The following is a 27,864-nucleotide window of genomic DNA, read 5'->3' as shown; positions in this document are numbered from 1 at the left end:
TCTATGAAAAAGTATAAATAAATCCTTTACATACAAAGTGTGAGCAAACCTTTGTCTGCTGCTCAAAAACACACAGCGGACATCAAAACAAGTGGAATGCAAAGCTAGAAAGACAAAGATAGAAAAGTTGTTGGGTTTCCCCCTCCCCCCCCCCCCCCCCCCCCCCCCCCCCCCCCACAAGTCGCCGCATGATGGAAAAATACAATCATGAATGGGATGCATCAGTGTCAATGTTTAGAAACCTTCATGCATGTGGATGAATGAATACTGAATTGGCAGCATTTCTAACAAAAGGCGTTGCACTTTTGCTCATGTTATGAATAAAAATGTCACAATTAAGCCCCTCGCCCCCTTGAAAAGTAACATTTTTATCCATTTTTCAGTGAACACAAGAATGTTTTTCAGAATTCTGATGATGATTAGACTCACTGGAGGTTGAAACCCCGTGACTATATATATATATATATATATATATATATATATATATATATATATATATATACATACACACACATATATATATATATATATTAAAGCATAATCCATCTTTGCAAAGGGTCACTGTGTTCCTTTTTTTTTATTTTACACACAGATGTGCAAATCTTATTTGAAATCAAAGGTCCCCATTTGTGGGAGTATTTTGTAGTATAGTAGGTCATAGGTAATCATATTGGTAATCATATTGGTGAAAGGCAACTCTGTTCCTCATTGTTCAGCACTGCAAGCAAGTTAGCTCAGGCATTTCTGTTCGTTTTTAATCGCAGCAACTATGCAAAGAGACCTTACGTTATGTGATGCGTTGGGGATTTTTTTTGCGCAGCTCGTGACACGGCAAAAAGTACTGCAAAGACAAACGTCTCAGTGAATGACTTATCGCTTGGGAGTTCAACTCCATCGGTCCCTTGGGCTGTGAAATTAAGACACATCCAAGTGGGTGGGAATAGTTTGGAAAAGGGTGCGCCAAAAACCTTTGTCCACACAACGTGTCGTTTGTGTCATTCACGACAATGCAGAGAAGATTACAATCAAAATGGCTGAGTGTTCACCCCCTGGAGAAAAAAAAAAAAGACAAGGCTCGTTGAACTTGTTCCATTTCTCTTCAGATTTTTGAGGTCGTTCGGCTTGATGATGACTGTTAAGCACCGATGTAAAGCACCACAGCAGCAAACACTCAACCAGCAGGCAACAAGTAGCTCGTGGAAGATTCAGGACTAGTTTGATGCAACACACGTGGTGATCTCACTCACACACTCACACACACGCACGCACACACTCACACACACGACTCCTTCACGTACTTCAAGACGAGACCCGACTTCGCTACAGTGGCTGGACAGCACGTTAGTAATATTACGCAGCGGCGATGATAAAGCAATATGAAGGACGCTTTCCACGGTAGACGTTCGACGGCACTCAATGCACATTCAAGTCAAAATCAACAAAACGGGTCATCTACTCTTGGCACCACAAGGGGGGGAAAAAACACAGACGAATGCACTTTACTGTACTGTTAGCTTCTCACGTTACACTTTATGTACAAGTTAGAGAGCAGAATAAGGAGTTGTGGTTTTTTTGTATTTCTACATAAACCTAGTTGACCATTTTTTTGAGGGATCTGAAAAATATCCTCTAAAACATTCAAAAATACTTTTTGAAACGATTTGGTGCCCGGTGAAACATCCCCCCCCCCCCCAATTAGTGGCACATCTGCCTGGCAAAGTTCTGGGTTGGAATCTGGGCTGGGACATTTCTGTGCTTGGGTGGGTTTTTATCCGGGAAGTTAGATTTCTTCCCTTTGGCAAAACGTGTGCTAGGTTAATTGTAAAATGCAAATGGTTGTCAATCTGTGCCCTGTGATTGGCTGGCAATCAGTCCTGTGCGCAACCCGCCTCTCTCCCAAAAGTCAACAACGACAAAGTCAGAGTTCCCCAGAGAAAATGGACGATTTTTTTTTTCCACTTCAGATTTTCTCCTAATAACGTTTTTCGTGTTGTAGGTAATATCCCATTGATCCCTGAAAGGTGAGCTTTCTTTCGCTCTCTTTCTTTCTTTCCTCTAACATTTCTTGATTCCGACGAAACAGTTTTGCCATTCAGTCGTGCGTGAATGCATTTATTGATGCTTCGCCCCCTCCCAGTTTTGATAAGGTAGAATGGATGTTTTGGGAGTAGAAGGTAAAGCTTTAGGATTTGGCCAGTCAGCGCGAGGGGGCGCGGCAACACCTTGATAAGATTTTCTTTTGTTTTTCTCGGTGATGCAGCACCTTGGGGAAGAACTTTGTTTTAACACTGCAAATAAGATACTGGCTGTGCTGCACTAACATATTAACACAAACACTTTCAAATATTCATTTGTCGTGCGGCGAAGAGCTGAAGTTCGGAATAAAAAGCGGTGCCGACCGCCACCGCGTGACGGCCCTATGCGATGCTTTCATCTCCTCCCTTCATGTCAACGGTGGAAACTAACAAAACTTCAGCAGCCGTTGTGCTTCTATCAAGCAGAAATGATATCTTCCAAAGACACTTCATCGAAACGGAGAGATGAGAGCTGTAAAACCTCCTCCATCTGTACATCTTCACTGTTTTACCTCAGAGCCTGTTTTGGGGGTTCCCGCCCCCCCACCCACTAATCTGCGTAGTGCATGATGGACTCGACGTAGTTTCCCGGGAAGAGTCCGGTGACGCCGTTGCAGACGCCTTCGAACCAGCCGTCGTCGTTCTTCTTGATAATATAAATGATGGCTCCTTCCATGAAGGAGAGCTCGTCCTCCTTGTCCTTGCTGTAGTCGTAGATGGCCACGACTACAAAACGGCAGAAAACGAAACAAAAACTAAATAACAAAAGGAAGTGAACGCTCACCAAAACGTATTGGCTCCAACCTACGAGTTGTTTCTGGGTACCTTTCTCTAAATAGACTTTAGGGGCCCAGTGGGGATCTCCATCAGCGTAGGGGTCACTGTAATGGACAACGGCGGCCTCCTCTTCTTCATAGTCGACAGGCGGAGGAGGAGGCGGGGGCGAGGGCTCCTCAAAGACGCCCAAGTCCTCGGGCGGAGGCGGAGGCGGTGGAGCTGGGCTGTCTGTTACTGAAGGTGAACAAGAGCACAAGGACAGAAAATGTCGATGTTTTCACGCGCTTTGTCTCGTATTACAGCCAATCTATTCATCCGTTTCCCTTTGGATTGCGGGCTAGTGGTTTGCACGTCCGTTTTGGGTTCGAATCTCGGCTCCGGACTTCCTGCGTCACGTTTGCACGTTGTCCTCGTGCTTGAATGTTTTTTCTTTTTGCTTCTCCACATTCTTCGGCTTCCTCCCACATCCCAAAGGATGCGTGTTAGATTAACGGAGGACTTTAAACGGCCCGGGCGTGCGAATGCTACTTTGTGTACGTTTGCCTCGCGACTGGCAGGTGAGCAGTCCGGGGCGAACCCCGACTCTCGCGCAAAGTCAACTCGCCTGCGACACCAATGAGGGCGAGCGCCATAAAAAAATGGAGAGATGGATTTTTGATTGTCAAAGTCATTTAACAGCACCTTATAGCACCATCATAAAACAGTGCATTAAGGATGGGCAAAGATACCAAAAGTCCACACCTCCATATTTTGTCTGATGATAAGTAAGCACTTATATCACATTCCCTTTAGTCTCACAATATTAAATCCCCGCAAAATCTGCAGCAACGTCGTGGAAGACTGACAAATCGGAAGTAGGATGTAGTGATTGTTCTGCTCACTAGAGGGAAACAAAGTTAATTGATTTCAAATCTGGGGCATGTTACAGCATCACTACCTGGACTCATCCTCAGGTGCTGGTGCCTCCCAGTATCATGCAGTGTTCACTACTCCACAATAGAAAATATTGTAAAATGAATACATCTCTGACATTGTGAAACAAAACACACTGCTTCCCATTATAAAAAGCAGATACTTTTGACACAACTCATGGAGTCTATTAGATAGATGTACAGTGTAGCGTGTTGTATTATATTTGTTTTCCTGCAATGCTCACCAGGGACGATTATCAGAAAAGTGTATTTCAACAGACAGGCGGAGGGTGGATCGGGCACTGGCCTCTGGCCACATTTCCAGCCCTCGCCGGAGATTGAACAGGTCGCCAGCTTTATGTGAACCATCGCCATGGCGACAGACAGACCTCCCAGGGACGCAGCAGGACACGAAGGTATGAGTGTAAAAAAAAAAAAAGGTTTCCAAGCAAGCAGAGTCAAAGTTAAGCAGCATGTGGATAGTGAGAAACATTGGACGCACAGAGAGTGTGGCGGGAAGGTGCCGACTCGCAGCGGCCACAACTTCCAACCCGGTTTCAATGTTGTCAATGATGACGAGCTATCAGAGAGCAGCATGAAAATGGAGGACTTAGCTCATCTGGGGTTCAAATGTCGGTTCCGGCTTTTATTTATTCGTTTTTTTCTTCAAGTTTGCACGTTCTGCAGCTGTACCTAATGTTGTGGATGGTGGTAAGCGTGTGTTCCAGTTCCATCTTACAGGGGACCCCCGCACACTCGGCACCTGCGGATTTACCCATCTGTGGATTTTTTTCAATTTTAAAATTGTATGATTTTATATATATTTTCCAAACCACTTCTCCTCAATGGGGTCGCAGGCGTGCTGGAGCCTATCTCAGCCGACTTTGGGCGAGAGGCGGGGTACACCCCCAACCGGTTGCCAGCCAATCGCAGAGCACAGATAAACCAATAACCATTGGCACTCACATTCACACCTACGAGCAATTTCGAGTCTTTAATCAACCTCGCATGCGTGTTTTTGAGATGCGGGAGAAAAGCGCAGGCACGGGGGGAACATGCAAACTCCACGCAGGAGAGGCCGGATTTGAACCCGCAACCTCGCAACTGTGAGGCAGATGGGCTAACCAGTCATCCACCGTGTCGCCATTTTAGGTGTGTGTGCGTGTGAGTGTATATACAAGTATTTTTTGTTGTTGTTTTTTTCAGTGACATTTTAACGGGCGTCAATTATCCACTGATTTTCGTTATTCTCGGGGGATAGGGAAGGTACCTGACCGCGAGTCCACTGTACATCGTAGACACATAAGTGAGTCTGCTCGTACACGTTTACTGGAGTGAAACAGCCGGCGGCGACATCTGAGTACTTACTGCTCTCCTGCATTCTGGCCACAAAGCCGGTCAGAGGGATCTGCGGTGTCAGCTGGACCATCGGAGGAGGCGGAGGCGCGGCCGACACTAGAGCGGCAACCCAACAGACGAGAAGAGGCAGCAGCGAATAGAATGTCGATGCGGTGGACAGAGAAAAGGACAAGTGAGGGGCGAAGCAACCACGTGAATGCGACGGAACGCCAAAGGGTGAACGGTGAAGGATGGTGAGGTCACAACAATAAAAGCATGCGAGCACAGGAAGCGCTGCTATTCTGTCTAAGACCCTTGCAGAGTGACTACATGGTGACAAACTACATTTCAAAATCAGTGAGTGAATGGCTGCAATTTAATACGTAAAAGCTTTAAAAGTTACACCAGACTTTCTTCTGGATCCGAAACATCAAAATCTAATCTGATCATATACACATACAAATACGTCGTCGTTTAAGGGGGCCGGACAAAGATAGTTTTGAAAGATCATTCTAAAACATTATCCACATTTAAAAATATCCCAATGTCATCACTGAGAACATCCTTGGATTTTTGCATCACGTAGACAGTAAACTGCAAACAAACAAACCAAACCCAAACAAATCTACGGGTAGTGAAAACAAAACAGCAATCGCCACGCAAAGATAGTGACACACACACACACACACACACACACACACACACATGCATGGACTAATAAATGATGAAAAATAGAACTTAATCCCGGTAGAGGAACATTCACCAACAGCTCCAGTCAGGAGACATCATTGAGCCAGCCGAGCGTTGGTGTTGCAAAAGCTAGGGCCAGACCGATTAATCAGCCCACCGCTTAAACATATATTTCTTTGAAACACATTACAACATAAGACATTCAAAGAAACAACAATAGCAGGTTTTTGGTCAATTTCAGCATTTATGTATAGATTCTCGATTTTTAAATTAATCAGCCGATTAATCGGTTATTGGAAATTTGTTCTGCCAAATATCAGAATCGGCATCGGCCTCCAAAAATCCATTTGGGTCAGTGCCTGGTTAAAAACTGCACACTTCACCTGCAAGCGTGTATTGTGTGTGTCTGTTAGCTGTAAAAACATTTCCAAATCTCGAAGAGGGTGTCCCAGTTTTGGTAGGCCGCCGATGCAGCACTGGGTCACCATCTCTTCCCGTGAGATACAAAACCTCCTCCCTGTCCTTTTTATGTTGTCCTGCAAGAGAAGCCATTAGAGGAAAATGGCTCAGAGTGATGTTGCCAAGATAAACTGTGCTCTTCTCCGAGGAAAAAAGAAAACAAAATGTCTGAGTTTCCTTTTTTTTTTAGCAGATGCCCTGAACTGCCTCCTTCCTCTGCTGTAGAAGACAGCCAATTCAAATTTCAAACGGAAACAGCAATTATCAACACCAAACATCAGATATTTGAGCTCGTTTGCAGGACTGCAAATTCTCCACACCAAATTTCTGGCAAAACACACAGAGACTAAGTATTGCTCAGTAAAAAAGCACGAAGGGCCCAGTTACCGGAGTTTTGCAGGAAAGTCGGACCCCCGTTAACGTGGGGCTGCTGAGAGGATGCGGAGGGAGCGCGGCGATACGTCCCCGTGGCCGACACCATGGAGGCCGAGGAGGTGGTGGAGGAGGTGTGACGGGAGATCTGCCGGGAGATGGTGCCAAACTGGGACATGGGGATGGGCCCCAGCCCGGGGCCTTGCGGCACGGAGGCGCAAGACGTCGCCACTGCGGGAGCACGAATGGCAGCTGTACAGCCGGAAGGTTGCGCTCTGTCGTTTACGTCGGAGAGCATCTTTGGCATATTCGCCTTCAGTAGACTCCAAAGAGTCACAAGGACTCACCTTGGCCCATACTGGGAGGAGAAGGTGTCGGGACCGCCAAGGGGACACCCACTCCGCCGCTTCCGCCGTTCTCCCTGCCACCGCTACCGCCGCTGCTGCCACTGCAGGTGAAGGATGACAACTATTGCAAGGATGTGTGACACAAAATGCAAAGCCTACGTTAGCCGGCCCATCACAACTTCTTCTTTCTGCCGTCACACCTGTCACTGTGGCAAAAGATTCGGCTTTGGCAGATGATGAATCAGGTTTGGGCTCCAGCCATTCTCAACAAAGATTTTGTGTCACCAAATTGAAGAAGGGTCATTTGTAGCTTAAAATATCACTTTTGAATCCATGCATTTTTTTAGGCTCGCGAGTGGGCTGGAGCCTATCCCGGCTGACTTTGGGCAAGCTGCTGGCCTAACCCGCAGCTGGTCACCAGTACATCAGAGGGCAGATTGAAAAAAGAAAATACCACTCACACCTATGGACAATCGAATTAAGAAGCATATGTATTGGAATGTGGGATAAAGCCAGAGTACCCGCAGAAAACCCACGTAAGCGCAGGAAGGACATGCAAAGTCCACACGGGACGTCCACAGCTCATGTTCAAAGCCTGAACCTCAGAACTGTGAGGCGCAAGCTAACCACGGGTCCATTATGCCGCCTTCGCTTTTTAATGTCAATCAAACTCCATTATTATCATTACAGATTGGATGGTGGAACATAATCGTATAATACCAGGTGTTTTTGTTGATTTTTTTTTTTAATACATATTTAGCCCACCTCATGTAATAACCCCTTGGCATCATGCAATGCAATTCTACATGTAAACTAACACACACGTGAATGATGTGGTCAGCTCTGCCACAAACCAAGATTTTGATTGTCGACGACTGCGTTGTGGCGGCTCGTCGACTAACGTCGCCGCTTGTACCTGTGCGTCCGGGGCCTCTGATTGAGCGAGGCCGTACGCGCGGGGCTCTGCTGGCCGCCCAGCCGGGCCGGGCTGGTCATGTAGTCGTTGGGCACCACTGGAGGCTTGACCGGCTCCAGTGTCTTGTAGGGCGTGTTCCGCCTGGGCAAAAGAAAACCGCTTACGGAGGTCAAACTAACTCCTTCTGCAGTAAATGAATATGAAGGTGATCCATCCTTCAATTCATTGTTTTAAGAAGAGAGTCTCAATAATATTGTATGTTGTGTTAATCACCCACACGTAAGAAAGGAGACTTAAAGAGCTGCTGCAGATACTACGTACTTGTTGATAGCTGCTCCTGGTTACTCAAACCTTTCAATTACCTCAAGCCGCAGTACAAAGGCATGGATCATCATTCATGAGCAAGCACGCAGAATGTACAAAAAACACAAAGTACAAACGTTGGCCCCGGTTTCCATTATGAGCACACACTTTCTTGTCTCAACTCTTACCCCAAGGTACCGCGGCCAGCCATCGGGGGGCTCGGGGGTTTCTGGGTTGGCGGAGTGGTCCTCGACAGCGTCCCTCCTCCTCGCCCTGCGGCATTGTTCCCGTTTTGCTGAAGAAAAAGACCGGTTAAAAGCATCTGAATGGCACTTCCGTGTGCCTCGCCTGTGACTATTAACACTGAGCGGTCGCATCATCCAATAATCACTGAACAAACATTTCATGTATACAGTTGTTATTCAAAAAGGCAAAGAGGCTAGGAGGGAGGAGCCGGCTGCATGAACAAAACGCCCCTATAAAGTGTACATGCAACGGTTGTATGAATTGTGAGTGCATGCAGTTTCACTAGATTGTGCTAAAGAGAAGATGAAGGTGACGATCTCTTACCTTGGCTTTAAGCCACTGAACGCAAGCAGAAAAGGAGAGAAGACAGAAATTGGGATATGTTCGTTGGTTGATGGTTTATGAGGTCATTTATTTCAGCAATATTCAGTGAGGCGCCGTGATAAAATAATTGCAGGCAAATCGGTATACGTGCTATACGACAGCAAGTTCAGCTTCGGGTCCATTCTAGTGACGCCGATTAAAACAGTGACGTTTGGATCTAGCAAACTGAAGGAAAACGGAGCATCGTGTCTGGCTGTCTCAGTAACTCCAGCACAAACTTGGAAAACAAATTGTTTCTCTTTTTGGCAGGGAAAGGTTGGCCTCTCAAAGACTCCTCGATTTATCTGCCTCCCGTTCTACGTGCCAAGAACCCTGGGGTGACACTTAACAACTGATTGTCCTGTTCTGCCAAAAAAGGAACAAAGTACAGCGGCTGTTCCAGTTTCCCAACAATATTTCAACAACTCAAGAGCGCAACTAAACAAACTGAATTAAACTAACGGGTACGGCCGTACGAAGCTACACGATCAGGATCACGATCTGATGATATCTTCAGACGCAATGTGATTCGTGTCGCTCGCTAGAAGTTGTACAAAAAATAAACTGCGCCAGTAAAGCTCAGTGAGGTCCCGAGTGACGCAATGATGTGTTCAGCACAGCAAGCAATCGGAACCCTTAGGTGCCGCTACTTATGTTACCCTGGCAACCTCCAGCAAAAAAGACATTATGGTCACAGTGTGAGTCCAGGCATCAGTTAAAAAAAGAAAAGAAAAGAAAAAAGGTGCGCTTCTACGAAGGCTGTCAATATTTCATATTTTCAGAATCCATTTTCTATTGCTTATTCCATCAAATAATCTGATACAAATTTAGTTTGCAAAATAATTTCTTTCCGATTAAATGGTCAAGGGATTTACAGTCATTAGTGCTTTATGTACACCGGACGGTGCCCAAAACGCTTTACAAAACCTCACATTCACACGCACGATCAGATGCCAACGGGCAGCTGCTGCCATGCGCGGCGCTGCCAGGCCCGCCAAACCATCATAACATTTCGGAATGTTACTATTACCACTTGTAATTTTACTTCATTTTCACTTTAATTATCATTACAGCCGTATTTGTCGTGGTAGTTTTCCGACTTCTCCCATCCGATAAAACAGCCAACAAATCGGAGAAAAAAATGTGCACAACGTAGAAGTGGAAGACAACAAGAAAAAAAAAAGATGCAAATCTGATAGTGTAGGTAAGGAAAAGAACCGACGTGTGTATGCTACAGACTGATGGCGCCACAAAACATGGCAGCCCAGATTGGCAATATGTTTTAAATAGTAGCATGGTAAGAAAAATCTTTTGCTTCGATTGATCATTCGCAGCAGTCCCGACTAGATCCATTTGAATAAAAGGAGGAATGCCAAATCCGTCTGAGGGTGAGCTCTCCCAAGAGCGAAATGAAAGCCCCTGATTTGCCAGTCTGACAACCAGAAGACACAAAAAGCCGGATGATGAGACCAACTAAACGCGCCGCGGGAAAAACTAAATGACACAACAGTCAATGCACGTAACCGTGCCGACACATTCACAGGACACGGTTTAGTCAAAAATGAGCAAAGGGGGCGGGGGAGCAGATGGATCATGTGGAGAGAGAATACACATCAAGCATGAGGCAGGAAATAGCCGACAGAACATTTTCTCCGGATGGGTAACATTTGGCAAAGATGACTCTTTCCTCTACACACTGAAGGCCGATTGTGAGGCGCATTTATTAGCGTGTTAAATCAAAAGCCTCTTAGTATGAAAATTAAGTGTGGGATTTTTGGGAAAGAAATGTCATTAACCTTATTCAGACGGAAATTAGCCAAATGAATCTTACTTTTACTCCATGGCCCACATCATCCAGCAGTGTGTAATCAATTGGTTTTCGAATGTAGCGCACAGGCCGCTCCATGTTGCCCGGGGCGATGATCTTATGGGTGCGAGAGGTGTTTTTATTGGTGGTCAGGATGCCAATCTCACGACGGGCCACCTTCTCCTTGTGAATATCCACCGTCTGCGGGAGAGAAAGCAGGAAATTCCCAGTGACCCGGAAAGCCATTCAATGAGTCTGTTTGTGTTCTCCACGTTCATGTCGCCGGTTCAATCATGTGTTTGAAGAAGAGCGCTCCTCATTTCCTGTTCCTATCCTGCTGTTATTTCAATATATTCCACACCTTGGGTCTCTATAATTAACTGTTACACTCCAGCAACCTTCAACCTGAATCACCAATTTTGCCCTCACGCGGAAAGCAAATAGAAATACCACCGCAGTGACGTCTATATTCTTTGGCACTTATGAACGCAGGAAAAAGATGACGTTTGATATGCATTTCCATCTCCGCAATAAATGATCTCAGGTCCGTATTGGAAGCAGAGGGACTTAGTGTGTCTTAGTGCCTTAGAACTTGTGCGCGACAAAAACCCTTTCCTCTTTCACTGTCATCAAGATGCAGCGGATAGAAAAAGTCTACACACCTCTGTTTAAATGCCAGGATTTAGGGATATAAACAATAAGACCTAACGTTTGTCCACCATTAATGTGACCTGCAGTATAACTCTTACAACTCAATTGAAAGTCAAAATAAACAATTGGGATAGAGTAGTTGTTGCAAGAGTTTGCACACCCTCTTAATAACTAGGAATCAGATTCAAATTCATTTTAAATGGATGTCGGTACACACCTGTCACCAATAAGAGTGCCTCTGATTAACCCCCCGAAAGCTCAGATGTTCTAGTATGCCTTTCCTGACATTTTTGTAGTCAGACGTCCTGGTCTGCCGAGAGCTTCCACAGCATCAGAGCGATTTCATTGTTCAAAGGTATCAGTCAGGAGAAGGGTACCAACAAATTTCCAAGACATTAAAATATACCAAGCAACACAATGAGGATAGGCAGCAATTCAAATTCGATCATGATATGAATTTTAGGCCCTATTGCTCGACTTTCATACTATCACTTTGAATACTGGCAGGTGTGCGCTGACATGAGTTTCAATGTTATTGGTTCATTCTGAACACAGCCACGGCCCGTTTTAAGAGGGTGTGCACACTTGTGCAACCACAGTATCGCAGTTTATTTTTTTTATTTTTACGTCCCCTCTCAAAAAGGTTTTTTTTTTTTTTTTTTTTTTTTTTTTCCCTCCAATTGAGTTGTACAAGTTGTAAGTCACATTAATGGTGGAAAAAAGTTTTGAAATGATTTATCTTGGTCTCATTTATGTTTTATTTTCTCATTGTTTATATCACAAAAGCAAGGCATTTAAAACAGGGGTGTGTAGACCTTTTCTATCCACTGTAGGTTGAGTAGACTGCATAGGCCCACTGACTGCCCTCTCGTATCCTGTTGGTGATCTGCAAGAAGAGGCGAGGGGGCAGGTAAAACAAGAAACAGAAGGACTGCATCCGTGCTCCAGTTCTGGAGGTCAGGTTGGGATTTTGTCAGCATTTCAGCTGCACTGCAGTTGAATTCAAACTTGCAACGCACACAAACCAATGCCCTCTATGCTCTCAAATGAATCCGGTTTTCTTTTGTCATCTCTGCACCCTAATTAACAGCTGGTCATCTGCTCAAGCGCTAGCGCTGCAGTCGGTTTGTGGCAACAGAAGGTACAGTGCAGCTGTCGGGAGCCGCGACTGATAAATCTGCCTCGGAAACTTCATTTTCTCTGTATTCCGGTAGCATGACTTCGGTGGGATTCGCAAGACGTTTCATTGACCATTCAAAGGTTGATGATGTCTCCTCGGAGCAGCTCAGCCAGCATTTCAATGTATTCGTGAGGATATGTGGCATACGCTGGAAGAGAATCACTCCTTGAGAAATGTGTCCCCTATCCCTTGAAAGTTACTGCTGGTTATATCTTTCACTATTCATCCAGTGTTTTTTTTCCCAGCAGAGAAATATGATGAGGCTGAGATTTCAGCCAGCAGAAGTGTACAATACATTAACCCTTTCTTTATCACTTTGTAGCAATATGCATCTGTGGAAAAGACATTTTGGCGGGTTAGGGTTGAGCAGGATGAAATGGATGAATGGACGCACGGACGGTTGCTGCATGGGAAGGGTCACCTTCTGCAATGTGGCACATGATGCATTTGCACCAGAGAGGATACGTTCTTTAGAACTATTTCATGTTTTAACAGTATTAGATCTGTTATGGGCACATTCAGATGGCATGGAGCCTCCGTTGACATTTGCTGTGTTTTCCTTCAATGACGAGGTCCCTGATGTAACAGATTAAAATGGAAGTGATGGAAAAACTTGCGTATGTGCCATCAGTGCCCAATTAAAGGCTGGACCACAAGCATCAGGAAGAAGAGGTGCCATTAACTGCCCATTTCTGAGGACAAACGTGAGTAAGCAGAGAGCATCAAACCGTGCGCCGCCCTGAAGCTTGTGGTGTCAAACGGCAATTGAAAATGCTAAGCAAGCGAGAGTGCCTGTGTCGGGATTTCACTTCACGCCTGACAGGCTTAATGAAGCACACTCCCTGTAAGCCTGGGGCATTGACTGCTTGCCAGCCGGGGGGCACGGGCGTCCTTGTGTTTCGATAGATACGAGCTAAGACCTTGAGACTGAAGTGTCTGGAGCATGATAAGCGGTGTTGTACCTGAACGAGTTCAATCAACAAAAGTTCATGAATTAGTTCATATAGTGTGCGAACGTGAATTGGAACTTCCTGGTAACGGTGGAGCCAGTAACATACTGTGAATACAGTTGCCAGAGGAAACTAATAAAAGCGGTACGGGAGGTGCGGTGTATGTACCTGGGAGATGTGGTTGATGGAGGACTCCATGCGTCGCAGTTGCGAGGTCTGAATGTCCAGTAGCTGGAGCACATTGTTGGCTAAGGCATTGATTTGGTAAGCCACGCTGGCCAGAGACTGGGTGGTGTAGGACTTGGTCTCCTCCAGGGCCTTCCTCTTGTCTTGAGCCTCAACAAAGAGAAGGAAGCAAATGAGAAAATAAGCCAGGGCTCCGATTGGCCGGCGACCAGTTCGGGGTGCAGGCCGCCTCTCGCTCGAAGATAGCTGGGATAGGCTCCGGCACGCCCGCGACACGCGTGAGGGGAAGCGGTACGGAAAGTGATTGAATACGAACAAGGGGTAAAGATGGGAGAAAATGAGGCGAAAGTCCCGCGTGCGCGCAAGGAATGTTTCCAGTGGCCGGTGTCCGAGTAGACAGTATATTATTTGTTTTACTTGGAAAATCCCGTCAAGATTTCACAAGCATCACGAGTTGATGAATGTGAGTGGTAACAATTACTCTGAGAATCTCCCAGATGGACAACACGGGACAGGTGCGCGGTGGGAGTCGAGCCGAGCGAGCCGGAATGCCAAAACATTGCAGAGAATCGCAACCTTCAACCATCTGTTTCCGTGTGCCTTTAAATAGCTGCAGGAACTCAAAGACATATTTATAGTTTGGAGGCAAAACAAGAAACAAGAACACTGTTATACTCTTTGTAGGAGATTTTTTTTTTTTTTTTTAATTTGGGAACTGTCAGCAGGACTGCAATGTTCAATGTACAACAATTTTGTTGTTATTTTTTTGTTCATGAATCACTTCCTATTCTTGTACCAATCAAGCCACAGTGCCACGAAGATTAAAAATAAATTGGTTTTGTTTTTTTATTAAGGGAAATCTATCAAATTACACAGGAAATCCAAAAGGAAAATGTGCAAATGTTAATAGTTTTACCATTTAGGTCGCTGGTGACAAAAAAAAGGAACTTGATACTTTCAAGCCATAAAAGGTGCCAACATTAAGATGTTGTCCCATGGAAACCCTGGAGTCCATGGAGGGTTAGGGTTAACTCCTCAACCCCTCACCCCTCCAATCCGTGGAAGGCCCGAACCCCAAATCACTGATTTGACAACCAGAGATTTGTGGAAACACGCCGTTTTATCTTGTGACACATTTTTACAAGCTGAGAAGCACACAAACACTCATATGCTATATGAGTGCAAGAGAGGCAATGTTGTGGACACACGAGTTATGATTTTGTCCACTTCAATATATTTAAACACCACACAGCAATTCGAAAAAATAAAATAAAATAAATAAAAAACACACACACACACGGTTGTCATCAGACAGCGATGATTGAATTAAATAACCTTCGGAACTGCAACAACAACAACAACAACTACTCTTCCGTCATGACACGTTAATTGACTGCTGGCTTCAGGATGAATGCATTTCAAAAATCGATTGGCCTTTTTCTGCAGTGGTCACCACACTGACGCATCACTGACTCTTTTGATGGATCAACACAAACATATCTGCGCCAACGTCCGAGTATCATCAGACAAAAGCCTGGGGAATATTTTCTTATGTTAGTTAACCGCAACCATAAGCATAGGAATATACAGCTTGAACAGTTCTAGCAAACTTAAACTAAATCAATGTACCAACATGAATTAATGAATGAAGAACCCTTGGTGGTCATTTATATGCTAGACACTAGTCCATATGCTACGTTACATGAAGTACGTGAGGGTAAGAACCAATTCATCTTTTTGCAGCAGCTAAAAAGAATAAATGAACATATTATCCAACATTCCTGCTGTTTTGTAAAAGGTTCTAACACTTGAATTTGATGTTATTCTGTTCGGGCTCAGGGATTATCCTGTGCCTCATTTTAAATCTCTCATCTAAAATCCCATCAGTGTTGTTTAAATGCCATAAAATCATAACGAATCACGAATCATCTATCGACATTTGAAATGTGTGTCAGTCTAATGGTATCAACATTATTTGTTCGTTGGGCATTAAGGTTGAGGTTGTCACATTGCCAGACAGACTTTTGTACTCTTGACGCCAGCACTGCTGTGTTGCAAATTGTGGATAAATATCATATTGAAAAGCACTCCGCTGCATTGCATTTATGACGACTTTGTTTGGATCTACTAAAAACACAGTAAGAAATCTCCATCCATCTATTTGTGGCAAATATATGGCATTTGCACGCCCACTAACACCTCGGGCAAGAGAGGGAGTAGCCCAAAATTGTACCCCAGTAAGAGTAATGTTACTTTAGAATAATATGAACCATGTAAAAGTCAATGTGAATCAGAATCATCTTTATTTGCCAAGTATGTCCAAAAAACACACAAGGAATTTGTCTCCGGTCGTCGGAGCCGCTCTCGTACGACAACAGAAAGTCAATAGACAGAGAACACTTTGGAGACAGAAAGACAAATGACAGTCACTGAGCAATAAAGCAAAATGAATACATTGGCGACTTCCAAATAATGAATGGAATAAAAGTAATCGGTGAAGAAACTACTGTACTGAGGTAACTGGTGTGGAACTTATGTATTATTATAAACATCAAACAGACAGAAATATGCAAATTCAAGTTTGACAACAATATGACTTTTGAACGACACTGATTTTGAAGTGAACCAAACTAGGGCAAATTCAGCCACAAGAAATGGTCTTAAACGAACTCTTTTTGCAACTGTGCCCCACTTTTCGCCCAAAGTCAGTTGGTCAATGTGAGGCTACAGAAAAATGGATGGATGGATGTCGACGCTCACCGCACAAGTTCAAAGGAGAGTTCTTGTCAACTAAAACGCTTTCAAGTTCATGCTCCCAGATCAACGTGTCAGACTCCCTCTGCAGATGGATCACAGACTTCCTGACGGACCGGAAGCCACCCGTGCGGATCGGCACCGGATCCCATCGGGGCTGTGTACTTTCCCCCTGGCTCTTCTCCATGTACACCAATCAGTAAAAGTGATCAAGTTTGCGGACGACACCGCCCTCACCGGGCTTATCCCGCACGACGACGAGTCGGCCTACAGGAGGGAGGCGGAGCGGCCGGTGTCCCGGAGCGACCGCCACAACCTGGAGCTTCGCAGCTAGAAAACAACAAAGATGATCGTGGCGATCTTGGCTTTCAGGAAAGTCCCAGCCCCACGTTGCCCCCTCACCCTCGCAAACTCCCCCGTCTCCGTGGTGGACCCCTTCCGCTTCCTGGGCACCGGCAGCACCCGGCACCTCGAGCGGGAGCCGATGAAAAAAGGCCCAGCGCAGGATGTTGCTCTTCCTACGCCCGAGATGTCGGTGCTGTTCTACATCGAGTCCATCGCCGGGTAGTACGCTGGCACCGCTGCCCGGGACAAACAGGCACAGACTGCAGCGCTGGCTCCCACCCGTTCAGGACTTGTCCGTCTCCTGGACCCCGGGGCCGTGCGGGTTGGATTACGGCTGACCCTGCACAGCCTGGACGCGGCCTGTCGCAGCCGCCGCCCTCAGGCGGGAGGCTACGATCCATCCGGACCAGAACCTTCCGCCCCATGAAAAGCTTCTTGCCCCCTACCATCAGACTCATGAACGCTAAATAAGCCGCTTTCACCCATTATCACTTCACAGCACCGACACCTGATGCTTAGCGCACGGTGTTGGTTTTCCTTCTTCTTAGTCTATTTGAATTTTATTTTTTCCACCATCGGACCGAGAGAAATCACGGACAATCTTGGGCAAAGAGGACGTCACATGACCCAGCTGTTCTTTTTCATCGTCTGTGAAGCCACCAGCAGTCTCACTGCGAGTCACACGCCGACATGCTTCACGTAAATGGTCCACCCATCCGTGCATTTTCCGCTCGCCAGCCGAACCGGTCGCCAGCCAATCGCGGGACACAGAACGAAATGACCACTCGCACTCACATTCACACCCACGGGCAATTTAGAGTCTTCAATCAACCTACCTTTTTGGGATGTGGGAGGAAACCGGAGAAAAGCCACGCAGGCACGGGGAGAACATGCAAACTCCACACAGGCGGGGCCGCGGATTCGAACCCCGGTCCTCAGAACTGTGAGGCAGACGCTATAACCAGTCTTTCACCGTGCCGCTCACGTAAAGGAGTCACTTTTCGCTTTGCGTGCGGTCGTGGCTCCCCGGCTCCGTTTGACCAGTCAAAAGGAGTCGAACTTCGCCATTGGCTACGTTTGATTGGTGAAATAATCATGTGACAAAACGAAACAAATAGATTGCGCAAGCAAATAAGATTTTTTTTTTAAAATGTAAAACTAAAAAGTATTTTGCATTAAAACTACTCTGACAGCTAAGTACAGTTCATCCCAAAAGTTAAGTGCATGTTACGACCCACCTTTGCCCATGGCAAAGTCTTCAATGAAGAAGAATCACCTTTATTGTCATGAACATGCATGCCTGCTCACGAAATGTGTTCTCTGCATTTGACCCATCCCAGTGAACCCATACACATGTGAGCGGAACACACTGGAGCAGGGGGCAGCCGAAGCGCCCGGGGAGCATTTCGGGATATCGGTGTCTCGCTCGAGGACACCACAGCCGTGAGTCCGGGAGACGTCGGCGGACGTTCCTGTCGGGGTCTTGAACCTAGGTCCCCCACGGTGGCAGGCGATGACCTTAACCGTTGGGCCACGGCTGCCCGACCCGCTGAACCCTGAACCTCACGGGTGTGGTATTGAAGTGGGAGAAAGTCGGAGCAACGACAGGAAACCACATCGAGAAGACACAAACTCCGCACGGGAAGGCTCGAGTCGAGGCTCAAACCCGCCCGGGACCGCTCGACCCTGAGGCAGGCGTGCTAGCCACCACTCCACCGTGCTGTCTTTCTCTTTCTATTCTTGCTTTTGTGGGAGCTCCAGTTAGAATAGAAGGTCGAGTCCAATGAAACAATGGAAGATCATGTGAGATGTTTGCAAGTCAGTAAGTGGAAACCCTGTTAGTCAGAAGAGATCATGGGAGCCAATCAGAAGGATCATTTCCTCCTGTAGAAACATGTCAGCACATTTGTGGCACAAATATGCATTTGCGATTAATGGCTGGTGCAGCATCCAATAATATGATGGAAAGAAAGTTGAAAAGAACAAGATTATAAAGATACTTTAGTACAAGAAGAAGTCAAGGTCGATATTAAAAAAAGAAATGCGTTCAGTGTTGCTATATTTGGATTACAGCCTTTGAAAGGGACCGACTTCAAATCTGTGTTCTTTTACCGTTCATTTCAAAATAAATAAATAAAGTATCATGTAAAGATCTAAGGAAAATATTTGTCTTCGGTGGAATGGCTTGTCAGGGATTTGACATTTCCTCTTGATGATATGAAAGCGTTCGCCAACATTCAGACAGATAATGATTTTGTTGTCTTGGAAGGCCAGGCATTACATCATCAACGTGAGAAGAAAACGCAAAAGAAGCGAAAGGCTTAGTTCACAATTTCAGTTGGAGTACTGATCGTGTTTGCCTTTTGTTTGAGGGTTCAGTTTATTTGAGCTCCTCCAAGTGTTTAGACTTTGTGGTTTTGAGTAGGTGGTGTTTTTTTTTTTGTCACTCTTGAGATTTGCTGCTGTGCAGTATTTGGACTCACCTCCTATCAAGCCTACATCATAAAGACCCACCAGGGACGGGCGACACATACTGTACACTTGCACATTTCACTAAAATAATCTGTTGTTGAGTCATGGTCTATTTTTTTACATTTTTAGTCCAAATGTCACCATTATGAGCAAGAAATAAATGACGGTAGTGCAGCAGGCCTAAGTGTTCAGTCATTCTTTCTTAAAAAGTATATTTCATATTCTTGTAAGGCACTGTAACAGTTTTCACATGAACACTATGTGCGAATCTATGAAAATAAAAAGACTTTAACTTACTTTAATCATTCAATTCAATTGGATTGCACAGAAAAGTCAAATAAAAATGTTACCTAAATAGATAGGAACAAACTTTATTGTACTTGAAGGTTAAATACAACTAAACTGTACTTTGGAAATGAAAAGTTACATATATTACTTGGTTCAAACCAACATCGAAGCATCAACTGCATTGGATTTCAACATGTCTACGCCACTCATATATGCCGTGCACACATGAGGAACACCGATGAGATCCAAAACACATTGTGAAATGATGCTTTGATGACGACAATGCTCAGTTTCCAGTGATATTTCTTTCATTCGTGTATCATTGTGGCTGTTCGCTGGAGAACCGCACTCCATCACAGTGTGACGCGTAAGCTCATTTAAACTCAAAAAGGGCAAAAAGATGAGACATGCCTCGGAGTCGAACGCGTAGTATTCTTACACAAAGCCGTTTTGCATGGGCTCATGAAATAACAGGAAGAAGTACATCTGTGTACGTAACCAAATGGGCAGCAGACCTCTCCCGAACCGCGACCCGCACTGGACCTCCATCGCAATCAACATGCAATCTCACAACAGTGGCAGACGACGTCCATGAGCATGTATGAATTGTTTTGAGAGTATTCGGTGTGTAATCGTGAGCTGGAAACGCATCTCAGCTTTGCTCGCTCGCGAACGTGTACTGCAACAATCAGATGCTAGCTCGGCATTTTCAAACGCAAGAAAATGCCGTATTACGCTAGATAACGTTACAATAAGGCAAAGGGGAACCTGTTCGCACCTTATTGTATCTATCGAGCAGGAGCGGCACGTTGGGCCGTCAAACGCTCGCTCGGCCACGACGACGACACGCCCTCCACGAGCAGCTTTCGGCACAACCACGGGAGCCATAAGGTCGTATTGCCTTCACTGACGCCACATTGGGCCGCCGAATCGCTCGGAGGACGCTTTCCCATTTCCTGTCCCGGCGCGCGCTCCTCTTTCGAGCAGCCCGGCGCCAACATCGCCAACATCGTCAGCATCGTCAGCGACGCCGCATTTATGCGGATTTACCTGAACGTAGTTGTTCTCGCAGTATTCCGCCACCCGAGAAAGGTTCTGGTAGCTCTCCACGAGAGCTCGTTTGCCGGCGGGGATTTCCTCCTCTAACAACATTTGCAGCTCTGCCATCTTACGTCCCTTTGCATTGCTCTGCTCTGCTCTGCTCTCCCTGCTGCTGCCCGCTTGCTCGGCGAGGCGGGGCTGCTGCTGCTGCTGCTGCTGCTGCTGCTGTGCGGCCGAGGCAGGGAGAGAGCGAGCGAGAGAACAACAAGAAGAGGAGGAAGGAGGAGGTGGAGGTGGAGGTGGAGGTGGAGGAAGGCCACCCCCGCCTGACATTGGGGAGGGGGGGGGAAGCCTGCGATGCACGAAAGCCGCTACGAAGTCGCAGCAACTACGTTAAAAAAAAACAAAGAAAAAAAGAAAACAGCAAAGATTGGCTCAGATAATAATAATAACAATACTAATTTGCCTTTGATCGTAATGCTGTTTGATTTGGTTTAGTTAATTGAACTATATAGCGTGTCGCTGGCGTTCCCAAACAGCACTGCGTCAATGCACTACATTTCCCATCAATGACTGCGGTTTAAAGCCCCCTTTCCCAAGGCATTGTGGGACTCAAGCTCATTTGCCAAAAAAACGACTACATTTCCCATAAATGACTGCGGTTTAAAGCCCCCTTATCCAAGGCAAAAAGAAAAGAAAAAAGAAAGAACTAGCTGATAGTACCGTATTGTAGGTCTCCTACTTTGGTTCCTCCGAGCGGAGATTCATTTGAATATTTCGCAAATATTCAAGGAGTAAAGGAGTACATTTTACGGGGAGTTACAAAATAGGTCACATACATTCTTACGAGCTTTTCAGTTCGACAAAGCGGCTTTCAAATAGGAGGTATTGATTAGGAGGTTATTTATGGACAAATGAAAGGCACCGTTCGTCTTTATGACATTGTTTTTGTCCGTGTTGGGTTTCTCGTTGAAAGGCGAGGAGGACGCTCGCGTTGTCGTCGACGGTCACCATGGCGCCCGACGGAGAGGACCGACAAACCCTGCGGGCGAAATTTGCTGCTGCGGTTCAAGTGATCCGGAGCTTGCCCAAACAAGGTTGGCTTTTCTCTCCATCATGGGAAACAATTGACACCGTAACGTTATTTTCTTATTACTTGTTGTTGTTTGTTGAGTGACATGCTGTAGTTGTTTCTATGTAAACAGCAGTACCGGTGGTAGTAGTAGCAGTAGTAGTATGCGGTTCAAACTGACCTCCATGCACTTTCAGTGAGCTCGCCTTTTGTGTATCAAGCTGATTAAAAGTCTAATCACAAGTCCCCAAGCGCACGCGTGCTGTATCTTTGATTTGAATTCCCAATGTCCATCTTGCACTGATTTTTCTTAGGTCCTTTCCAACTGTCAGACGACATGATGCTGATGTTTTCTAGTTACTATAAGCAAGCCACCGTGGGGCCTTGCACCTTTACGAGACCAACTGGTTTCTGGGAGTCACGTGAAAAAAACAAATGGTAAGCACTTTTAAAACTGACGTTTCAGTTGACATGCAGTTAAGTCAATATTTGATCTATACAGTATCTTCCGTCTTTGCATGAACGCGCTTTCCATTTGCACCAAAGCGGAATTAGTTTTTCCTGCGGCCGCTATTTGGCTTGCGAGAAAAAGATCATAAGTACAACTTTTAGCTGGATGAGATGTAACCTTGCTTTTGTTTTTGTTTTTTGTTTTTGTTTTTGTTTTTTGCCAGGGATGCATGGAGCTCTTTAGGAAACATGACAAAGGAGGAAGCCATGAAGAATTATGTTGAACACATCCAGCCGGTGCACATTTTGTTGTTTTCATGAATTTTCAGAAATTGCTATGGTAGCAATAAAAACCATAATATTAGCTCAGCATTGCCTTAAATCATCAAATGTGTCTTCAAGTTCTAGCCTTCTTTAAATGTCAGTTTATAAAACAGGCCGTCAGTTTCCAACCGAAGACTGTTGTCAGCTGACTGATTATAGATTTGTTTCCCATGTCCATATTTTTTCAGAATTTTATTGGCTTACGTGAGAGCTGTGTATTTAGTTTTTTTTCATGGTTTGTAATAAGCTTTTTTTAAAAAAAAAAAAAAAATTCTATTCACATACAGTGCTTAAATGAATTACAGCTGCCTTTCATTAACTGCATTGGTAATTACCAGCTTTATTTTGTTTATGTCGTGTTAATACACCAGTATGTAGAAGCTTTAAACCTTTTTTTTTTAATGCTAAAGTATGGTTATTATTTTTAACCGTGAGTTTTATGTAGCCTATTGTTTCACAAAAAATAAACAAACATAAGACTAGATTAAGATGTCAAATTACAGTTATTGACTTGCATTCCTGATCAGAAACATGTGACAGTAGTTGAATTAGATGTTTTGAATGATTTGGGTGTAAAAGGATGAATTCGGTTCAAAATTCTCTTTTCTGGTCAAAATGGTAGCATGTCGAGAGCTTACCGAAAACGACGAAGAGTCCGCGTTTAAGCACGTCGTCATGTAAGTGGGCGGTGGTAGCCCAATACATTTACCAAGCACAGTTTAATACGATTCATATACTCGCTCCACTTGTAAAATGATTACAACTGCTGCCACTATTTCAGATTTTGGAGACCATGCCAATCTCAAGTGAGGTTTCTGACTTGGTGCGGCAGCTTGGCGACTTCATCATGGAAGAGGAAGAGGACGAGGAAGAGGATGGGGCTGAGGAGAATGAGCTGGACAGAAGAGCTTTCGCAGCGCAAGCAGGTGTCAAACTTCCTCAGGAGCCAGAAGGATGCAAATACCTCCTTTGTCTTCACATTCGGTGCACTTACTCGTGACTTCTTTTCTTCCCAAATTTCCCTTTGAACTGCAGAGCTGTTCAAGCCAAAGAAACCTGCAATGGAAGGCAAGCATTTTTAGCGTCAAGTAAACGTAAATGTCAATGTCAAGTCAACAATCAACTGGTGCACGTGATTTGTAATTTGACACTTGTTGTCTCTTACACTCACTGGCCTGTATGTATTTTGTTTTGTTCAAATGTTTTGTAATGAGAATTGGTAGAATAAAGGTGTTCTATATAAAGTCGGTATTTGGGCCGACATTGACAGGATATTTACGTGAAACCAACCGTGGAAACCCGGAAACGATATGCATCGTGTTGGGGCTTCTTCTGATCAGACGTTTGTCCGTGTCCCTTTACAGGCTACGGAGATCTGTGGGATGATATACAAAACTTTCAAGAAGAAGAAAGTGGCACGAGTTTTAGCAGACAGGAAGCGGTAGGATGCGACGGTGGTCGTGAACATCTGAGAAAAAATGAAAGTAGTGACGACGACGAAGACGAGCCGGATGGAAAAGGTATCACCGCTATCGTAGTCGATGCCAGAGTTAGCGGATTTGTAGCTTAAAGGGGATTTCCGCGAAATACTTTTCGATGATTCCCTTGTCACAGAGCGGAGCCCGGGGTCGAGGCGGCACACAGCGCAGGACACGGGGTGGCGGCGTTACGCCGGAGGATCCAGCGGCAGCTCGGAGCCCGGCGTGTCGTCGTTGACCAACGGGACTCACAGCTCCCTGAACAGTGCGGCGGAGGAGGAGGAGCTGGCCTACTCCAAAGAGCTCAGCACGTGCAGCCCCGTCTGCAAGCACTTTCATGGGCACTTGACAGGTAACAATTCCTTATCATATAATGTTAGGATAAACGGAATCAACAAATCATTTTCCTGTGCCGTTTCTTTTTTAAATTCTTGCAGCATTGAACATATTCATGACAGCTGATAGACCAAATGGCTACAACCACCAATACAAGAGCTACAATTACAGTATAGCCAAAACTTGGCCTCACATACTTGGATATAATGTAAATCATTCTCAGGTTTGACGGACAGGTATTCATATAGCAATTATGTTGATTATGGCTCTATTTGGAACTGTATCATACTAAAAGCTGTTTCATATAAATAAACAAATAGAAAGCATTATGTTTGTTTTATCTTTGTTGCTTCCTTTAATTCTTGTATTGTTGTCATACAGTTTGGGATTGATTTGCTGATTGATCAGATTCACGTGGTGAACTCCAGTATGATATATTTATGTTTTAGATCACACTGATGCTGGTAAGAAGAGCTGCCACTTGGCAGACTCTGATAATGAGGAGTTCTGTGATTCAATGGATCATCCCGCCATAGAGAAGGTTTGTTCCACATGAAAGGATTATGTTGCACAATGGGGGAAATTTGCACGTTTTTTTCTTAGGTCTGAAAATGAGTTGAAAATGTTCACAGCTAATAGCGCACCGTGCTCTTTCTAAAGCTCAGTCCACAGCGATATGAAAATGCTCCACCAGGTCAGAGATACATGTAACGCATAATGAAGTTTAAAGTCACAATAAATTGAGTTGAATACCTGTCAAGATTGGCACGGTGGGCGACCGGTTAGAGCGTCTGCCTCACAGTTCTGAGGTCCGGGGTTCAATCCCCGGCCCCGCCTGTGTGGAGTTTGCATGTTCTCCCCCTTTTCTCCGGGCACTCCGGTTTCCTCTCACATCCCAAAAACGTGCATGCTAGGTTGATTGAAGACTCTAAATCGCCCGTAGGTGTGACTGTGAGCGCGGGTGGTTGTTTGTTTATATGTGCCCTGCGATTGGCTGGCGACCAGTTCACGGTGGACCCCGCCTCCTGCCCGATGATCGCTGGGATTGGCTCCAGCAGTCCCGTGACCCTTGTGGCTCAGAAAATGGATGGATGGATGGATGGATGGATGGATGGACGTGTCAAGATAAACTAAGATGTCCACACAGTCTGAATACTCGTCATCTTTTCCTCAGCGTTTGGGACAACGCATGTCAACAAATGTCAAATTGATTTGGTGGTGTTGAGCACCTTTTGGCTTCTAAAGGCAACTTAAACTGTGATTGACATTATGTCACGTTTCTCCAACAAGATTGTGTCTGCACCCAAAATCCAGCCAGGTGGATCAACACCTGCTTTGGTGAAGGAGCAAGATCTTTGGTTTGAGAGCTCCTCCACACTTAAAGCAGAAGACTGTTCACTCCGAGGAGATTCTTACCATAGAGAACCTCACAAGTTTGTTCGAGGTAAACAACGACATAATTGACCTAGACTTTACCTCGATCCCAGTTCACAGCATCGTAACGAGCCTGCACATGTAGCTTAAGCTTCGACTTTCTGGCTTCGCTTTCAGATTGTCAGTCACCGAAGACCGCTGGCAGTTCTCAGCAGCGGTTCTGCACCTGTAACAGTGTGTCACAATGCACTCGTCCCAGCAGCAAGGCTTCTTGGGGGAACGTCAATGAGCAAATAGTTGCGGCTCTTGTGAGATTGCAGGACGACATGGCCGATGTGCTGCGTCGGCTGCGCGCTCTAGAGGGCCTCACTGCGGCACAGGTAAAGCTCGGACGGACTCTTTAAACAAAATGTGTTGTCCATTGTGATGCTCCGCAAAGTCGGTGACAAATACTACGGCCGCGTTATAAGGGGGAAACCTGATAACTCAATGAGTTGACTTTAGTTCACTTAATCGTCCTGTCATCAATCAGAATAGAATGTATATATTATATGTTGTGTCAGCAGACAACCGATAGTATAGTATCAGTATTCAACTTGAATCTTTTTATGCTTTTTTTGGGTGGTAGTTTGCAGTGTTGTAGAACTGAACACAATGATGTACTGTATCATTGGGATTGAATTTTTGCGCTGGATGTCATTGGATTGGCCACGTGCCCAATTGGTGTATTTGTTTACTGTTACATTTCTCTTTTTTCACATTTCAAGTCAAGATCATCATCAAGGTGTGCGGATGCTCCACCTGCAGCACAAAAGGTATGAAGATATTTTCTGCCAGTGTTGAAGTGAAAGATGTTGTGGCTGGGACCACATATTAGTAAATTGTTCTGGTTGTCGCTACAGTTTTTGACACCATCTTGGTGGCCGTTTGACCGTTCCCCAATTACCGTTGCGGTGACAGCACTTTGGCCTGCAGTTGCATATGGTCTGGTCCAGCTTTTTTCACAGCGAAAGAGACGGTGACCGATTTTAATAGACTATAATGTCTTGGTCTTTTGTTTTTGCTTTACAGCATTGTAAAACTCTGCTTTCTTGTTCCAGGAAAATCACTTGAATGAATCATTGCATTTCATCATCATGACGCCTGGGTGAAATAGCTGCACTCCTCTTTCTCTGCCAGATGAAGCGTCATGGAGGAAATATGGTTAGGAAGTGAACATGGAAGAAAAAAAAGTTCAGGTTTGAACAGTTTGGGAGTGCTTGAGGAATCATCACTCAATGTCAGCACCACAGCACATTATCGCTGATCAGAGGAACAGAGAAAAAACGACAAATTCTTTTGTCCTAGAGGATATCTGGTTTTTATTCTTTCAATTCTCTCAAGGGAACCATACACTGACATATTTGTAAACAACTATGTAAGATTTCTCCTTTATGATTATGTTCAATGGAAGAAAGTAAATACAATCTTCATGTGCAATTTTACTTCTTATTTAATTGTCAGTTGCATAGTCAAAAGTGAACACGTATACATCATCAATTGTTTTGTCTTCTGGTTGATTCATGCTTTTTACACAGGTGGTCCGAGTTAAAGTAACATAGTGGCTGTGTTTGCCAGTTTGAGTGGGGTATCCTGACTGGCAATGGACCACTTTCATCGACTTTATAAAAGTGTGTACAACACATTATAATAATAAAGAGAAACTGTTGCGTGTACTTTCTTTTACTATTGTAAAAGATCCATGTACTGTAGCTAATATTAGACTCTCGCCACTGCAAGAACGGGTGGGCTCGACTCTTGATTTGAACATGGATTATAAATGTTCTGTGTTTGCATGTTCCTTCTGTGGAGTCTTTGGTTCATTTTACACTTATAGGAACGGGAGTGGGAATGGCTCCAGTCTGTCGGTCTTTAAAATAGATGGAGGTTTATATTTGCTGCTCAATTACTCTACTTTGCCTTTTTTTTTTTGTAGGCCAGCTACCGCTGCACAACCGCAGTTATGGGGGGGGAACGATTAGACCACCATGTTTAGGTATATTACCTGAAGAATAGAATGAACGTGACAAAATATAGCAGATTCCATAATACTTGATGTCCTATTTTACATGCTTAGGCTTCATTGTATATCAGTGATTACTATCGGGGAAATCGTACGAAATGGCTAGATATCAGGCTCTTAAACTCTTTATTTTTGCTATGTATGTTGTCATGATATTTGTTCAAACAAGTGTACCTTCAGTTGTAAACGCTTAGGAGAAGAATATTATTGTCTGTGCCTTTATTGATTGTAATTCCAATAATAATCGTGTTCATCTATTGACGAATATGTGAAGACCTGAGGGGGAATAAAAAGCCG

General features: G+C 44.9%; 2 protein-coding genes across 10 annotated transcripts; one reads left to right on the top strand and one right to left on the bottom strand.

Annotated features, from left to right (window-relative positions):
• Nucleotides 1–176: 176 nt before the first annotated feature.
• Nucleotides 177–20,866, bottom strand: LOC133411850 (abl interactor 1-like). Of its 7 annotated transcripts, none has more exons than XM_061694587.1 (11): nucleotides 20,481–20,866; nucleotides 13,554–13,721; nucleotides 10,629–10,805; nucleotides 8,759–8,773; nucleotides 8,377–8,483; nucleotides 7,886–8,026; nucleotides 6,970–7,070; nucleotides 6,638–6,874; nucleotides 5,132–5,218; nucleotides 2,901–3,086; nucleotides 177–2,801 (listed from the first exon to the last, which is right to left on the bottom strand). In XM_061694587.1, exons 1-11 carry the CDS (start codon nucleotides 20,802–20,804, stop codon nucleotides 2,626–2,628), a joined length of 1,719 nt encoding a protein of 572 aa, XP_061550571.1. In that variant the 5' UTR covers nucleotides 20,805–20,866; the 3' UTR covers nucleotides 177–2,625. The 7 variants fall into 7 exon arrangements, with proteins under 7 accessions (XP_061550571.1, XP_061550573.1, XP_061550575.1 ...); XM_061694589.1 differs by having other exon boundaries at nucleotides 6,638–6,853; nucleotides 20,481–20,864; XM_061694591.1 differs by lacking the exon at nucleotides 5,132–5,218.
• Nucleotides 19,760–27,841, top strand: LOC133411851 (acyl-CoA-binding domain-containing protein 5-B-like). 3 transcript variants are annotated; one of them, XM_061694596.1, is made up of 14 exons: nucleotides 19,760–20,029; nucleotides 21,448–21,568; nucleotides 21,858–21,981; nucleotides 22,218–22,290; nucleotides 23,099–23,243; nucleotides 23,353–23,385; nucleotides 23,682–23,837; nucleotides 23,932–24,147; nucleotides 24,581–24,672; nucleotides 25,446–25,575; nucleotides 25,683–25,885; nucleotides 26,273–26,320; nucleotides 26,408–26,523; nucleotides 26,606–27,841. In XM_061694596.1, the coding sequence occupies exons 1-14, from the start codon at nucleotides 19,838–19,840 to the stop codon at nucleotides 26,616–26,618; spliced, it is 1,662 nt and encodes a 553-aa protein (XP_061550580.1). In that variant the 5' UTR covers nucleotides 19,760–19,837; the 3' UTR covers nucleotides 26,619–27,841. The 3 variants fall into 3 exon arrangements, with proteins under 3 accessions (XP_061550580.1, XP_061550578.1, XP_061550581.1); XM_061694594.1 differs by having other exon boundaries at nucleotides 25,422–25,575; XM_061694597.1 differs by lacking the exon at nucleotides 19,760–20,029 and adding an exon at nucleotides 20,817–21,356 and having other exon boundaries at nucleotides 25,422–25,575.
• The last annotated feature ends 23 nt before the right edge of the window (nucleotides 27,842–27,864 follow it).

The sequence above is a fragment of the Phycodurus eques genome, chromosome 13 (genome assembly GCF_024500275.1).
Source record: "Phycodurus eques isolate BA_2022a chromosome 13, UOR_Pequ_1.1, whole genome shotgun sequence".
Lineage (NCBI taxonomy): Eukaryota > Metazoa > Chordata > Actinopteri > Syngnathiformes > Syngnathidae > Phycodurus > Phycodurus eques.
The sequence above is the reverse complement of the archived record's forward strand: the minus strand, read 5'-3'. Positions and strand labels throughout refer to the sequence as shown.

Coding starts and splice junctions, on each gene's coding strand:
- LOC133411851 (XM_061694594.1), top strand. CDS start 19,838: ATGCCTCGGAGTCGAACGCGTAGTATTCTTACACAAAGCCGTTTTGCA. Junction 20,030..21,447: donor CAGACGACGTCCATGAGCAT/GTATGAATTGTT, acceptor TCTCGTTGAAAG/GCGAGGAGGACGCTCGCGTT. Junction 24,148..24,580: donor CTTTCATGGGCACTTGACAG/GTAACAATTCCT, acceptor TTTATGTTTTAG/ATCACACTGATGCTGGTAAG.
- LOC133411850 (XM_061694587.1), bottom strand. CDS start 20,804: ATGTCAGGCGGGGGTGGCCTTCCTCCACCTCCACCTCCACCTCCACCT. Junction 7,071..7,885: donor CAGAGGCCCCGGACGCACAG/GTACAAGCGGCG, acceptor CTTCACCTGCAG/TGGCAGCAGCGGCGGTAGCG. Junction 5,219..6,637: donor GACTTTCCTGCAAAACTCCG/GTAACTGGGCCC, acceptor TTGCCGCTCTAG/TGTCGGCCGCGCCTCCGCCT.